The sequence below is a fragment of the Nomascus leucogenys genome, chromosome 13, assembly GCF_006542625.1.
Source record: "Nomascus leucogenys isolate Asia chromosome 13, Asia_NLE_v1, whole genome shotgun sequence".
Lineage (NCBI taxonomy): Eukaryota > Metazoa > Chordata > Mammalia > Primates > Hylobatidae > Nomascus > Nomascus leucogenys.
In genome coordinates, this window is record NC_044393.1 from 105,891,355 (window position 1) to 105,905,880 (window position 14,526).

General features: G+C 50.1%; 1 protein-coding gene across 4 annotated transcripts in view; it reads right to left on the bottom strand.

The window, feature by feature from the left end:
• The window catches only part of PTPRN2 (protein tyrosine phosphatase receptor type N2), a 998,301-nt gene that overhangs the window by 124,082 nt on the left and 859,693 nt on the right, over positions 1–14,526 (bottom strand). For all 4 annotated transcript variants that reach the window (XM_003281603.4, XM_004090276.3, XM_012512304.2 and 1 more), the window contains one exon: positions 13,395–13,607. In XM_003281603.4, the coding sequence (XP_003281651.2) occupies positions 13,395–13,607 (213 nt within the window). The remainder of the gene's footprint in view (positions 1–13,394; positions 13,608–14,526) is intronic.

Consider the following 14,526-nt stretch of genomic DNA (forward strand, 5'->3'; position numbering starts at 1 on the left):
GCCTGTCTGTGATCTAAGCCGGGGCATCCTCAGCTCATGGCCCACGTGGCCAACGCTGCTCTGGTGATGCAGTCCCACCGCCTCCAGTGGCTTCTCCTTGGTGCCCGGGTAACTTTTACACTTGGACCGAGAACAACGCACACACGTGTTTGCACACACACACACACACACACACACACTAAGGGGAGGACGCCCGACAGCAGCGCCCAAGCCAGGGCCACAGAGCTCTGCAGGCCCCTCCCCGCTCCTGACACACGACACCCAGTCGGGGGCTGTAGGCACAGCTCCTGCAGGAAGGGGTTCCACACACGCAAACGAGCCGAGTCAGCCCACGATGAGCGATGTTGGCCAAGCAATATGGAGTGAGTTTTTCCCGTTTTGCAAGATGTTTTCTCAAAACAAAAATTAAAGATACAGACATGTTTCATGTAAGTGAAAAATAATTTTCAACACTCTTCTAAATGCGGAACAGTCTTGGAACAGCCTGAGATCAGTAGGAAAAAAGCGGCCTCTCCCCTCGCTCAGCCCCCATCCCTGCAGCACCCAGAGCACCAGCCCTTTCTCGAGTCCCCGCACAACCTCGCGGCCGGGCTCCGGGCATCCAGGTGTGTGCTGTTTCCTAGTTATTTTCACGTCCATACCCCTGCCTCCCACACTCAAGAGCAGAAGTCCTTCTGTCTGCTATCTGTACCCGCAGCGTCTACGTGGCGCAGAGGGGCCCTCGCTGAGCCCCTGCACACTGGTCAGCATCCCTGGCCTCCGGGTCATGACTCGCTCAGGGACCGAGTGTCCCACACCAAGGCAGCCCAGGGGGAGCAGCGCGGGGCACGGCTGGAGCAGCTGCATCGAGCCCCCCCGGCCGACAGCTGCAGCTTCCTGCTCTGGGGAGGTGAGGGCTGTGTTTGAATCTCCTGAAGCCCCTGGTGGGTGGCTGGGAAACGCAGTTGCTCCACGTGAAGCACAGAAGGCATGTACGGGCTCGTGGGACCCGCGGTCAGCTGCATCCAAGAGTGACCGACGTGCTGAAACCCGACCTCCTGCCTCCCTTTTTCTTAGGGACTGCCTCTCCCCTAAGACTAAGGACACTCATTTTCTTCATTTGCTCTGCTCCTGATAACGTCAGATTGAAACCAGGAAACAGTTGTGAAAATAAAGACATTGGAAGGAAACACAGAATTTAATGAGCATCTTCTCTCTGGAATAGCCCATGTCTAAGACGGGCTTCTGTGATGGTCTTTAACGCTTCCATAAAGGTGGCATCTTAGCTGTGAGAGGGAGCACATTTAACCCACGATGCCTGCAACCTTCAACCTTTCCCGTTGTCATGGGAGACCCCGGTCACACCGCAGCAAAGCCCCTCCAGCCAGACTGCGGTTGGTGAGACAAATCCAACATGGAACACAAATCCCTTCCTTCCCGGCTCCCACAGAGGATGACTCACTGGGCAATTAAGTTCTAAGGGCTTCCGAAAAAGTCAGTGGAGCCTTCAAAGTTCACAGATCCAACACGACCTCGGTGAGCAAAGCCAGCCTTGAGAGGCCCCACAGGCTGAACCTTGCTTTTCAGTTTCATAGTCAGACAATTTAAAATAGCCAGTCAATAAGAAACAAGGCATCCGCCTTCAGAGCAGCCCAGGCCTGACGTGGAAGTAGAGAACGGGCAGCTGTTTTTTACAAGAAACTTTTGCACCTTCCTAATTTTCTTTTTCCTCAGAATAAAGACTGATAGTCATGCGCCATCCCTGTCATCATCTGCATCTTCAGCACACAGCAAGTAGGGAGGACTCCCCATGGGCGGGCAGGACTCTGGACCCGAGAATTGCATGGGATGGTTTCCAAGAGGATTTAGATGCCCCCCGCCCCCTGCCCACAGACCTGCTCTTAACCACGTCAATATCTTAGTTCAATGTATCGATTCGTTCTTATTGAGCACCTAAAGGTCCCCGGTGGGTGCTGTGGGTCTATTGAACAGACCTGGCCTTTGGGAAGCCAAGGCTGTCCCCACACGGGCTGGCCTGGTGTGGGGAACAAGGCCCACTCTGCACCCAGGCCTGCCTCCGTCCAACACAATGAGGAAGTCACCCTACACCAGAGGGATGGTGACAAGACGTCACCCCAGAGGCGGCAGAAGGGATAAAGGGGAGGTAGGGATGAATAGGGCCCTGGTGTTCGGGATGGGACGGGCCACCCCGGGCTGAGAGGGAAAATCAGGGGACTGGGGTCTGCACAGGGCTTGACAGATGGGAAGGTCTGCAGGGATAAAGTGGCGGGGGGTGGGGGGCGGGCGGTGCAAGGGAGGGTGCCGGGCAAACAAAGGCTCAGAAGCAGAGGAGCCCAGCCCAGGGACACAAAAGGTATTCACATCCTTCCATTCGGTGGCCACCGCTTAATTAAGCCAAAGGGCAGGGGCATGCGGGCTGGGGGTGGAGCAGCTACTGGAGCAGCTGCTTCTCCATTTTCGGAATTGCACGTCATTCTGGGGCCCAATTATTCCACCTAAAACTGATCTGAGTGACACCCTAACTGCAAAAGGCCTGAAGGACACCCTGAAGAGCTTCTTCCTACCAGACCCCCGAAGGCCAGGGTCTGGGGGCCTGCTGGGAATCCCGGTCTCAGATGTCTCAGCTCTGACCTAAGGGTGCTGAGCCCCAAGGTCTGTATGGGGAGTTTCTAGAAGTCTACGCTCTACCCCAAGAAGGGGACAGGAAGGGGACGGGTGGGGCAGCAGCCCTGGAGGAAAACCCGTGAGTGAGTCGTGGAGGGAGTGTGAGGGTTTCTGGGGAGTGAACTTTGCAGGGGGTGCTGGGAGCAGCTGGCCCCTGAGGACACCGCTGACTGGGGGACGGGGGCCATGGGTCGCACGTGGGGTGTCAGCTCTGCCGCCTCACTTGGAGTTGATTTGAAATCTCAAGATGTGCCTGAAAAAAAAAACCCACCTGGAGAAGCGAGGGGCCCGCTGGGAATGGGAAGGCCTGAGCGAGACAGATGCATGCTCAGGGCGAGGAAGGGGAGACTGGAAAGCCACCCTCAGAAGAATCAGATGTGTTTTCTAGACTTTTCCCCTTCACATTTCAGCTTCACGTTTGGGGCTCACTTTACAATTCGTATGTTTGTTCTCCTTGAATCTGGTAGAGAATAAGAAACCCCTGGGATGGGACAGGAATAATTTGGAAACTCACACACCAGCTCCAGCTTCCATCCCATTTAGTATTTTGTTTTGCAAAAAAATCTGCATTTTATTTCCTCCCACTCAGGAACGTCCGATCTCTGGTTTCAGGGTGCGTTTTACAGGCCAGGAAAGGTGATTCCAGGTCAGGAAAAGGCGATTCTAGGAAGATTCCGTTATTGTCCACTCTCCTGCATCGTCATCTTCACCAAAAAAACTGAAAGCGACGAATGCCTACCCAGAGGGCTAATCCAGCTTCCGCTCTCCTCAGAGGTGCTCAGTCCAGTTACACATCAATGTGAGAATAGTCCCAGCACTTACCACTTGTAGATTCTTTTAATTGATTTGCTATTAAAATGGCATAAGATCAATCCAAGTTTAAACCTGTATATTGAATCCACATTTCACAAACTCTGTACAGAATTATGTATTTTAAAACATGTAGCTTTACTGGCTAATGTAATCATCTGCGAATCTTCCCCTGTCTGTTCTTCAAGTCACTGTACCTGGAGGCACACACCAGCACAGACCCAGACACTCAATTCTGCTGGCTGCATTATTATCCTGTACATTAAAACATCTTGAAAGGGTGCTTGTCCACACCTGCCACCTTTCTAGTGAGTCTCTTGTACTTGCTAATAGAGAAATAACATACCCAGGTTCCATCCTTTTTTTTTTTTTTGAGATGAAGTTTTGATTTCGGCTCACTGCAACGTCTGCCTCCCAGGTTCAAGCAATTCTCCTGCCTCAGCCTCCCGAGTAGCTGGGATGACAGGTGCACGCCACCATACCTGGCTAATTTTTTGTATTTTTAGTATAGATGGAGTTTCGCCACGTTGGCCAGGCTGGTCTCAAACTCCTGACCTCAGGTGATCTGCCCACCTCGGCCTCCCAAAGTGCTGGGATTACAGGTGAGCCCCCGTGCCAGTGCCAAGATTCCATTCTTAACCGTCAGTAATTCTCCCAAAGCAGAAAAGCCATGGAGACGTTACATTTTGAGCAACAAAGTTTCAGAACAGCTGGCTGGCTGAAGAAGGGAGCACTATTCTGCAGCCCCCATGGAACAGGAAAAGCCACTGTTCAGACACCTGCAGAAACGCCTGACTCTGCCCACCTCATGGCCACATAAACCTGAAAAAATGGGAGAGGAGCAGCTGTCTGCCCCTGGAAGCCCCTCCATTTCCCTTGTGCATCCGGGCCCCTCTCTCTCTGAGCTCAGGCCCTTCCATGCTCCTCTCCCACCCCACAGAGGCCCCCTCTGCTGTTGTGTTTTTCTTCCTCCCCCATGTTCCGGCCTCATGTTCTCTGAACCCCACCCAGCACCCAGGGTTCCCCACGTTCTCTGAGCCCCATGCCTGCCCCACCCGGCACCCAGGGCTCGCCTAGGCTCACAGTGTTGTCTGTTTCCGGGTTCATACTGGGGAGTCCTTCACAAAGGCAGACTGGGCCGACTCTGATGTAAGATCAAGTTCTCTGCTGTCCCTGTTGTTCCAGAAAATGAGATTCTACCCTTAGAAGCAATAAGCTTTCTGAGAAAATGCTTTCTGGGTCAGCTCCAAGTTCAGCTATCCTGAGGTTCCAAGGCTGTCTGCCCCCCAGACCCAAGGCGTCCAATCCTTAGGGGTGACCCTCGGGCCAACACCAGTCATAGCCGTGGCAAAATGAGCCCCCAACACAGCAGGGGAGGGAAGGAGGAGGGGGGGCTCACAGAGCCGAGAGCCATGGAGAGCTCCCGGCCTAAGGGACCTTGGGCCTAGGAGAGAAGAGACAGCCAGGCGGCAAGGGACTTGTCCTGTGGAGGCCTCCCCAGGAGGCGAGGGTGGGGGGACTCCTGCTGGAGGTGGCCAGCAGATCAGCCTTCCTTATTCACGTCCTTGAAGTGATCCCCGTTTGACATTTGGAAATGACTTTCATCTACCGGGTCCTCCTTGGTTTGATGTGCAATTGCTTTTCCCAAAGCTTTCTCCTTTTGTAACACCCAGCTCCTGCATGCCGTGGCGGCTCCAGCCATCATTCCTCATCCCACCACCCCGCGCAGTGTCTTGCCTCCTTTTATGCCGGTGTGCATGTTGTGTTAAGAGCTGGGCTTTGCCATTTTTGACAGGCTAATGCATTTCACCACAGAAATGCCATTCACCACAGAGGTGCATTCTCTCTCGTGCCCATCAAGGCAGAGGCTGAGAAGAAGGTCTGCTTTACAGCAACGGCCTGAGGACCCTTGGCCCCAAGGTGAGGCCCCGCGCAGGTACCTCTGTGCATGCCTGTGGAGTCCCACCCTGTCGTGCGCACGAGGCTGTCACCTGGAGGAGATTCTGGCCCTGCCGGGTGTCTCCTCCCACACTGGGCTCCTCTTGCTGGGGGAGTCTGCACAGCTCTGGTTGGGGGAGGCTCCAGGAGCCACCCAAGGCCTCTTCTCCCGAGGGACGGCGGCCCCACGGGGAGCCGGGAGAGCAGAGGCTACAGGCGGGGAAAGGGGAGACCCAGCCTTCAAGCACAGCCGTGCTGTGGGCACAGTGCCCCTTGGGTGGAACTTGCCTCTCGCTCACACCCACTCCTACCTCCTGGTACCCGCCTGCTGGAATCTCCTCCCTACCGCCTACCATTTCTTTTGAAATCCCAGTTTAATCCACTTTTTTACACTTCCCTTTACTCCCTCAAGTGTCTCCTCCCAACACCCACTTTATTTCACAGCGGCTCATATCCTTCGGAGAGCCTGCCTCCCGCCATGGGCAGCAGGGGTCCCGCTGAGCTGAGCCCACCCGACCAGGGCTTCCCTCCTGCCGAGCCCTCACCTCGATGTGAGCCCTGAAGCCCCTTGGGCTGGGAGGTGAGGTGTTCAGAGCACAGATACCCGAGGCTGCACCTGCACCAAGGCCTGACCTTACCCCCCAGGGCCCCGGACCACACAGGGGCTCACCCGGGTGTTCGCTCACCCGGGCGCCTTCTCCGAACACCTTCCATCAGGTGTCTTGAATTCTGCAGAGCAGCCCAGGTTTCAGGGCTTTGCTCCTGTTTTCTTCTCTGGAAGTGCATGCTTTGCAGACGCCATATCCTCAGTTTTAGTTCAGAAAATGTGTCCCGCCTCTCTAATCAGGTCTAAGGGAGGGGAGCAGCTCATGCCGAGCAGGACGTGTGCGGAAACGGGTACCCTGGAAACGAGAGGTGCAGGCAGGAATCCAACACCCATCCCAGCCCTGCGGGCACTGACAGTCGCTGCAGGCCGGGCAAGTCACCCTCAGGCAGCGCTTTAGAGCTGACGTGGCACCCGCACCCACAGGGCTGCCCTCAGCCGCATGGCGACCCAAGAGGAGGCCCCAGTTCACAGATGAGGAAGGCGGGCTTCAGGAGGGAGGGGCTGGGCCTCGCACCCCAGGGAATGGAAGGGCGATGGCGCCTTTCTTCCATGAATTTCATTATTAGAGGAGAAAGAAAGTTAAATGATGAAAAGTGTGGCAAGAGGGGAATAAGATAAGAAGGAAGAAACGGAGGGGGATGAAAGCGGGCAGAATGTGCCTCTTCTGATCCTCCTGGGGTCACTCAGCCACACCGAGCCATGGACCATCCCTCGGAGCACCACAGAGTACAGGGTTTGTCCTTGTCATGAACTCAAAGAGCTGACCTCTCTGGGCCCGCATGCAACCTGCAGCCGAGTCCCTTCCATGACACCCCTGCTCCCTGTCTAAACTCTTGGCCCAACTAGGAGGACCTCTCCCCTCTAGCCCAGTTCCTCCTCACAGCCCTGCAAATGCCCACCTTCTTGGGTCTGTCCCTACCCTGCAGATGGCCCCAGCACCTGCCCCAGCCACGCCTCCATCTCCCGCCAGCCGCCAAGAGCTCCACCCACCACCTGGCTCAGCCCCTCCTCTGTCATCTCCAAGGATTTGATTTCAGTTTCACACAAATCACCTCCTAGCGACGCGTGGACTAATGCTGTTTACCGCCCGTTCACTGTTTCATTGCAAACTCCTCATCTCCAAGAAATCATCAACCGAGAAAAGAAAGGATGTCACCTTTTCCCGAATCTCCCACAGTGCCTCACACTACAGAGGGAAGGTGGCGGAGGAGCTGTCCAGACCCACGGGATGGAGAAGCCCGGGCCAGCCCCTCAACACCCTGGAGTGGGGACAGCGCAGCCGGGGACCGCCCAGTGCAGCTCTGCCACTGGCTCTGCGGGCTGGGGCACCTCTCAGTTTGTCTGCTGCTGACTTTGCCCCCTTGTAAAACAGGGTCGGGAGATAATGAGATGCCTGGGGAAGGTGTCCTGGGTCCCTTTCCATGGGGTGGGTGACTGATGAGGACAGGGGGTGCCAAGGAACAGGGGCTCGGAAGGACCTGCTGTGCATGCAGGGGTCACCCCAGGAGCGACCCTGGCTTTGGCGAGAAGGAAGTGTTCTCTGGTTCTGGCAGAGTAATGGGTGAGGCGGACTGGAGCACAACACAGGCCCAAGGGAAGCAGCGCCCGCTCCACAGACACCACGCACGCCGCCCCTCCCTGGTGCTGTGCGAGCACCCGTCCTCCTCCCGGGGCCTGCCCTCTTCCTTGGCTGCTGGAGTGCAGGGTGAGCACGTCTGGAAGAAGCCTGCAACCCCCACCTCCTTTCCCACACCCCTCCTTGTGTGCAGCAGGAAGTGGCTTCCTTAGGAAGCAGTTATTCGAGTAATACCCAGGTGTGAAAAGCTACCAAGGTCAAAGCAAAAATAGGAATAGCCCAGTGCCAAAAAGAAGCCACAGAATTCAGCCCTCCAAATTTTATGTCTTAGACTTTCCAATTTTTTTAAATTTTCCAAATATCTCACTGAGTGGTCTCTGTGATTTTTAATTAAGTCTGATCTAATGACTACTGTCTGATGCGGGGAGTGGCCTGCTGTATCCCAACGAGCAACATGCTTCTGTTTTACGTTGAGAGGTTTCTCTGGCCACCTTTCGAGACTTCATTGTTCTCTGAAGACCGAGCTCTATCTCTCAGGAGCTTCCCAGATGGGAAGCATTTTGGGCAAAACAGCACAATACACACTGCTTTTGGAAACTGCATCTGTGAACGCTTCAGATTTATGAGAAAAATGCACTTCAAAGGGGTGCCTTACAGAAAAACGTTCAGACTCATGGTGAAGAGGTATCTAGAAGATTCCATGGAGCCTGCAGAAACCAAGCTGGCTGACCCCACATACTGATGATCTGATACTGAACACACAGGCAAACAAAAACAGGTTCTTCTCACACTGGGGACGACATGTACCCTTTACCCTCATCATCCCGGCAAAATTCTGCAGGTTTCCTTCAAATTTCCTTTACATCAGGAACCACGGGATTTGGCACCAGCGTGACAACCATTTAGCATTTGCCGATTCCTAGTTGGTCCAGGGATGTTCTGTGCGCCATGGAGCATGGGAGGAGGGTGGCAGGGCCTCGTTCTCCAGGGACCTGGAGTGTGTTCCAGGACAATCTGCAAAACCGAATCCAGGTCTCGAAAGTTTCAAGAGAATTCTACCGTAGACATCCGTACTATCAGCTACGTTTGCAAAGGTATTATACAATTAGAAAAATGTCCATTCTCAGGCTGGACTGTTATAAAAAAATGTTCTCTAATAATAATTATTTCATAACAAATGTTCTTTAATGTTGCATTTTTATAATTGTAAACTATTTGGCACAGTTTTCACAGGGTGCCTTTCACTTTTGAAGCAGCTTAGGTTTTGCTTATTTGATATTTGCAAAAAATATATTATTTTGACCTGGAAATTTAAGTATATAGTGAGGAAAGCCATTCTAAGATACAGAGCTGATTGAAAAGGCTTTGTTAAAACTTGTGGTGGGGTCAAGTAAACCTCAAGAAAAGTCACTGTTTTCCAATTTAATTGTGAACATCCCACTTCTATTACTCATGATTACACCAATGCCTGAAGATTAAACTCACCTAGAGAAAGAAGGGTCTCTTAAAGCCCCACAGAATGAGCCAAGGCGTGACCTTGCTCTTTGTCAGAACTCAGCTTTCTGCACCGGGGGTAAGAAGTCAGGGTGCCTTTGGGACTTGCAGACACGCCAGATCCAGTCAACTGAGCACCCTCAGATCGCAACTGCCACCACACTGTCACTGCATTTGTAATCACTTGCTAATGGGAGCAGCAGCAGCAACCGAAATGTGCACTTAGCCGCTGTGTTTACAGGAGGGCCCCGTGGCCCGGATGCATGCTTTCCTCTGGGTTTGGTTCCAAAGGCCTCCAAGTACACAAGGAAACCTGCTGGGTATTGTGAAATAAACCATCAAAAGAGAACTTGCTGAAAATTCTGCAGGAGTCTCTGCCCTCATGTCGGGGAAGGGAGAGTGGGCTGGCAGAATACTAAACTTGCTGCTCAAAGATGATCAAAGCCTCAAGGAAATGGATGCAACATTCAAAGAGACTCAGAGAAAAGGAGGAGAATGTCTTCTAATCATCTAACGACTTATTTTTGGCACAGTTTTTACCCAATCACCTTCCATAGAAATAGGACACCTACATGAAAAAGAAAATGCATAAAGTATACTGGTACCAAAAATCACAATTCTTCCATGTCTTCACCTTATCCTTAGTGTGTGTGCGTGTGTGTGTGTGTGTACACGTGTGTATAAATATTCATATACACACATATATGCATATATGACAGGCTATGCCAATTTGAAAAAAAAGAATAAAAGTCAATACATTGGTTTTTTAGATCATGAAGTACAGAATTAATCCAAATATATCATGTTTTATCTATTTAGAAGAAAAAACAACATTTACTAAAACAACGGGGAGACGTTTGGTGCGAGTAGTCTGTTAAACAAATGACCTTTAAGAATATATTTCAGTTATTCTGAAAGTTAATATACCCAATTTTTGCTCCAGTCTGAGCAAATTAAACTTGGCTGGATTATCTGATGGGGTTGATATCTTGGTAAGTGTCAAAAATATAAGAGTCTGTCAAAAAAGATTTGCTTTTCCAATAGGTAAGGCAAACAAAAATATCACACACTCATGTAAACGAAGAAAGCTCTAAAATCCTGACCCTGTCCATGAAATAGTTCTTTTTTGAGGAAAAACAGGTAAACATGTTTAAAGGTGTTTGCATTAGAAGCTAATAATTCAATCTCCTTACTGCTTCAAAACTATTTTAAGAAAAGCTCTCTTACTCCCCAGGAGCACACAGTGGGCCCCCTGTGGCCCCAAGCCCAGGCTCTGACTCACACACATGGGGGGCAGGGGGGGCTGCGAGGCACTAACGGGGATGCGCGTGCATTATCAGGGCTGAGGCAGACAAATGCTTTATCAGAGGCTGGCAACATGAGGGTCTCCCAGGTCATGCCGGAAGTGCCTTGCCAGGACACTAACCCGGCTGCTGTTTCACAGAGGACATGAGGATTCACCTTTTGGAACCGCAGGGAGGAAGGAGCTCTACAACCTGAGGCCACCAGTGCCCCCAGGATACCACCTCCACACACCCGTCTCCTCCATCCATCAGAACGTCTCTGCTCCTGACCTTCCTTTCCCCAGGTAAGAACACAAGTTCTTTTGTTTAAAGAGTAACTTCATATTCTGATATTAATAAAACTTATGATATTGCCACCTACCATTCTCTCTCTCCTAGGTTACTTACTTCTAACCTAACTTGCACAATAATCTTTTTATTTTTCAGAAGCTTTAAGAAAATGAATTGAGTAGTTCCATCATGTCCCCATAAAATAAAGCATAAGATCAAATTGTTCCATTTTCCTTGTAACCCAGTGATGAGAATTATCATCCACAACCTCACTGTGATTATAGAATCAGCAAAGTACACAGGTTCAGTGAGCCAGAAATAAATACATTAATGCAAGAAGACACCTTTCCTGAAATTTGTTTTATGTTTGCAATATTTTAAAAAAACTTTTCAAACAGATTTTTACACTTCACGGGGGACTCATGGCTGTGATAGAAAACCCAAGTGAGATCTGGATACATTAATGAATTAATACCTGCTTCATTTACCAGAGTAAATATCCTCTCCTTGTAACTGCAATTGTCTGAGTCGTTGACACATTACTCAGCTAAATTCAAAGTGAACAATCATACAGTCCCCATCCTCATTACTGAGTCCTGCTCTGCCAAAACACAAATCACAGCAACACAACGGTTCAACACCTAGAACCTTCTCACCAGGAAACAATCCACTGTGATGGGGCAAACCCCCACTTTAATCAAAGTACTTCCCTAAAGGGTATTTTGTAGTGATTTCAAAGCTAAACCAACCAGAAAGTCTTTACACTCATTTCATTTCCAAATTTTCCTAGATCACATTTTTAAAGAAAAAAAGTTGTTTTTCCCTTTTTATTAATCTGGATTGAAGAAAAGCACACATTTCATTTATTGTCTGGATTACAGATTCTTATTAAACAAACCGGAGCTCATTATAAAATCAATATCAACTTAACCACCATGCCCTCAGGAGGAACAGCAAAAAGGTCACTCCAAGAAATTCAAACAATTTTCCTGCTGGAAGGGCATGATTTTAATTACAGATACTATTAATTAGAGCTGTCACTGGGAAGGCTTTTTTTTTTTTCTGTTAATTATCACAAACTCAGTCCTAAGTATGCATTTTCAACCTGCAGTTTTTTTTTTCAAATTAGTCATTTCTGCATGCAAGTCCAACCTTTCCATTCTATCAATATTTTATATTTGAATTTCAAAGTATATCAAAGGGTGCCACGCTTTCTAAAAATCTCTGCCTGTATGATCTTCCGTCTCTCACGCATGGAACAGAACTGGTGTGATAATTTATTTATGTACCGACACAGACTTGGCCTGAAGACCTGGCATCCTACATTGAAGGTCTTGCTCAATGGAATTTCTGGATAAATTCTTACTAGTTTATGTGACATTTTTTTCAGGCTGCTTCTTCAAATGTGATTTTCCTTTTGCTTTGAAGCAAAGCTACGCACTGCAACTGAAATGCCATCCTCAACACATTTGAAGTTGCCATTTCTTTATAAGAAAAAGATCATCCTGACCAGGCTGGTGACCCTCTCCAGAAAATTGGAGGCTTCCTCCATTCAATGGCAATACCAGGAATTTTGAAACGGGAGGAAAAGCTGTCTTGTGGTCAGTCTCTTTTCGGCATAGAGATTGTGTAAATTCCTTACGTGGGGGAGGGTCCTGAGAGCTCACAGAGTATAGGAAAGCTAGCTCCAAGGGGCTCAGGCAGCAGGAGGGTACCGTGCTGGAGGGCGCTTTGTGGAGAGAGCTTGAGAGCCCACCCATGTAACTCTGATGATGGAATAATAATATTTACTTTACATACGACTGTAAAAATGATGAATTATTTACAAGACGTATTGCACACTGTAATCATGTGACTAGAGAAAACAAAGGATCCAGTCCAATGAGGAAATCTTACATATGTACTGACCAACTTTTAAAGCAGTGCTTAAGGAGTCATCCTACCTTCCCGAATGGGAATATCTTCTTGGAATTAAATGATATTTTATATGCAAAGGAATCAAATTCCCTGACTGGTGTAAGTATTCTAGGCTTGTACCGCTGTTAAAACTGAAGGCCTGTGTTCATTACAGGACAATACTAAATACGAAATGTGTGCTACAGAACTTCCAAAAACTCTGTGGTTTTTTAAAAATGCCCTACTTGGTCTGAACTTGCCTTCCTCACATCCTCCCTGGTTTCCAGCTCATTTCCAGGGGTGTCTGTGGTGGCTCTAGAGAAGGTGTCCCTCATGGGGACACGTGTGGGTCACCTTCCCCTGGTCAGCATTAGGTTTCACTGCACCGGACAACAGCACAGGGTGGCAACTGGGCAGGTCAAAGGATCTTTTCGTAGAAGACCCTGAGGAAGCCGATTTTTGAGACATCTTCAAACACCTACACACCAACCGATACCGCAACTCTGGCACTTTTCATTAGTAGTGGCCAAACTAAGAAAACAGATAATACACCATTCATGTACTGTACTTTTTCCACACTTCTAATTAACAACATACTTCCAGAGTTAACATGAGACTATCCAAGAAGAGCAGACAAATACAGAGCTGTACAACTGTGGCCACAAGGTATTTGCATGAATGCTGATGAGAAGTTCCAAACTGTCATCATAAAAGACCCCAAACTATGATACAGGAACAACTGCTGGGAATGGAGGAGGGGCCAGAGAGGAATGCGATCATCTGCCTGCTCAACAGATAAACCCGATATAGCACTTTTTAAAAAGTCTCCTCTTACCTGGTAGGCGGCAGTGGCATCTGCACCCGGGTCGCCCCCTAGTCCCGAGAGCTTCTCCTTCAGCCTGTGCTGAGAGCTATGGCGGAGGCAGTAGATGAGGCCAGAGGCCAGGAGGACGCCCAGGATGCAGGCGAGGGAGACCAGGGTGAGCGCGATGAACTTGGTGGAGTCTTCTTGCTCCGCCTGAGGAGGCAGGAACTTCAGTTTGCTTTTCTGCAGAACAAGGAGAGAGGGGTGTGTTAGCTCCTGACAAAGCATGACCTCCTAAAAACACACGTCTCCAAATGCAACTTGAAAGTAGAAAGCTCAGCCCCACAGGACGCTGTGCTGGCCCTGGAACCACAACGGGAGGGCCCTGCGGAACAACCCTCGTCAAAGGAGAAGCAGAAGTCATTTGAAAATAGCACATCGCAGATTGCAGCGTGCTCAAGAGGACAGCCGGAGGCATCACTTTTCCCTCAGTGGTGGCTGTTTTTCAAATTTATGTAAAGTATTTGGCAGCTAATTTGCCGCCTTAAGTAAAGTATCCATCCCTTCTTCTAACGGGGCACAGCAGTTTATCCAGAGCTTGCACGATGATTGTTGGGGGTGCTGGGGGGAGGCCAGGCTTGGCGGTGGAGGAGGGTGGGCAGGCCTGGAGCCTTCTGCAGCTTCAAGTAGCCACCAAGTCCAGCACATCTCCAGCAACAAAGGAACGTGGGACTGGCTCTGTACATCTTCACAGAACATTCTCCCTCCCAGGTCAGGGGATTTGGATCCACCTGTCTTGAAAGGCGAGCACTGGTGGAATCCCACCTGACTCCAGTCACTCTCCAGGAGTGGCCTGGTGCAGACCACAACACTTCGCACCTACGTATTTTCCCTTGAAAGGAGCTGCAGAGCCTTTGGAACTTCACTTCTCAGCGAGGAAACCCCTTCAGATTCTCACTGCTTCTTGGGGGGCGGGGGTAGTGCTGGTGAAAATATGAGAAAGCCCTTTTGGTGCATTTCACTTGTCTCCACGTGCGAATAGTTGCACGGCTCTCCCCTCATTAGCTTCATTAGAAGGTATATTAGCAACAATTAAGGACGCTACAGGAAAATGGGAAGGCCGCCCCGCAGACCGCGCGCCCTGCACAATGACTCGGGGAGT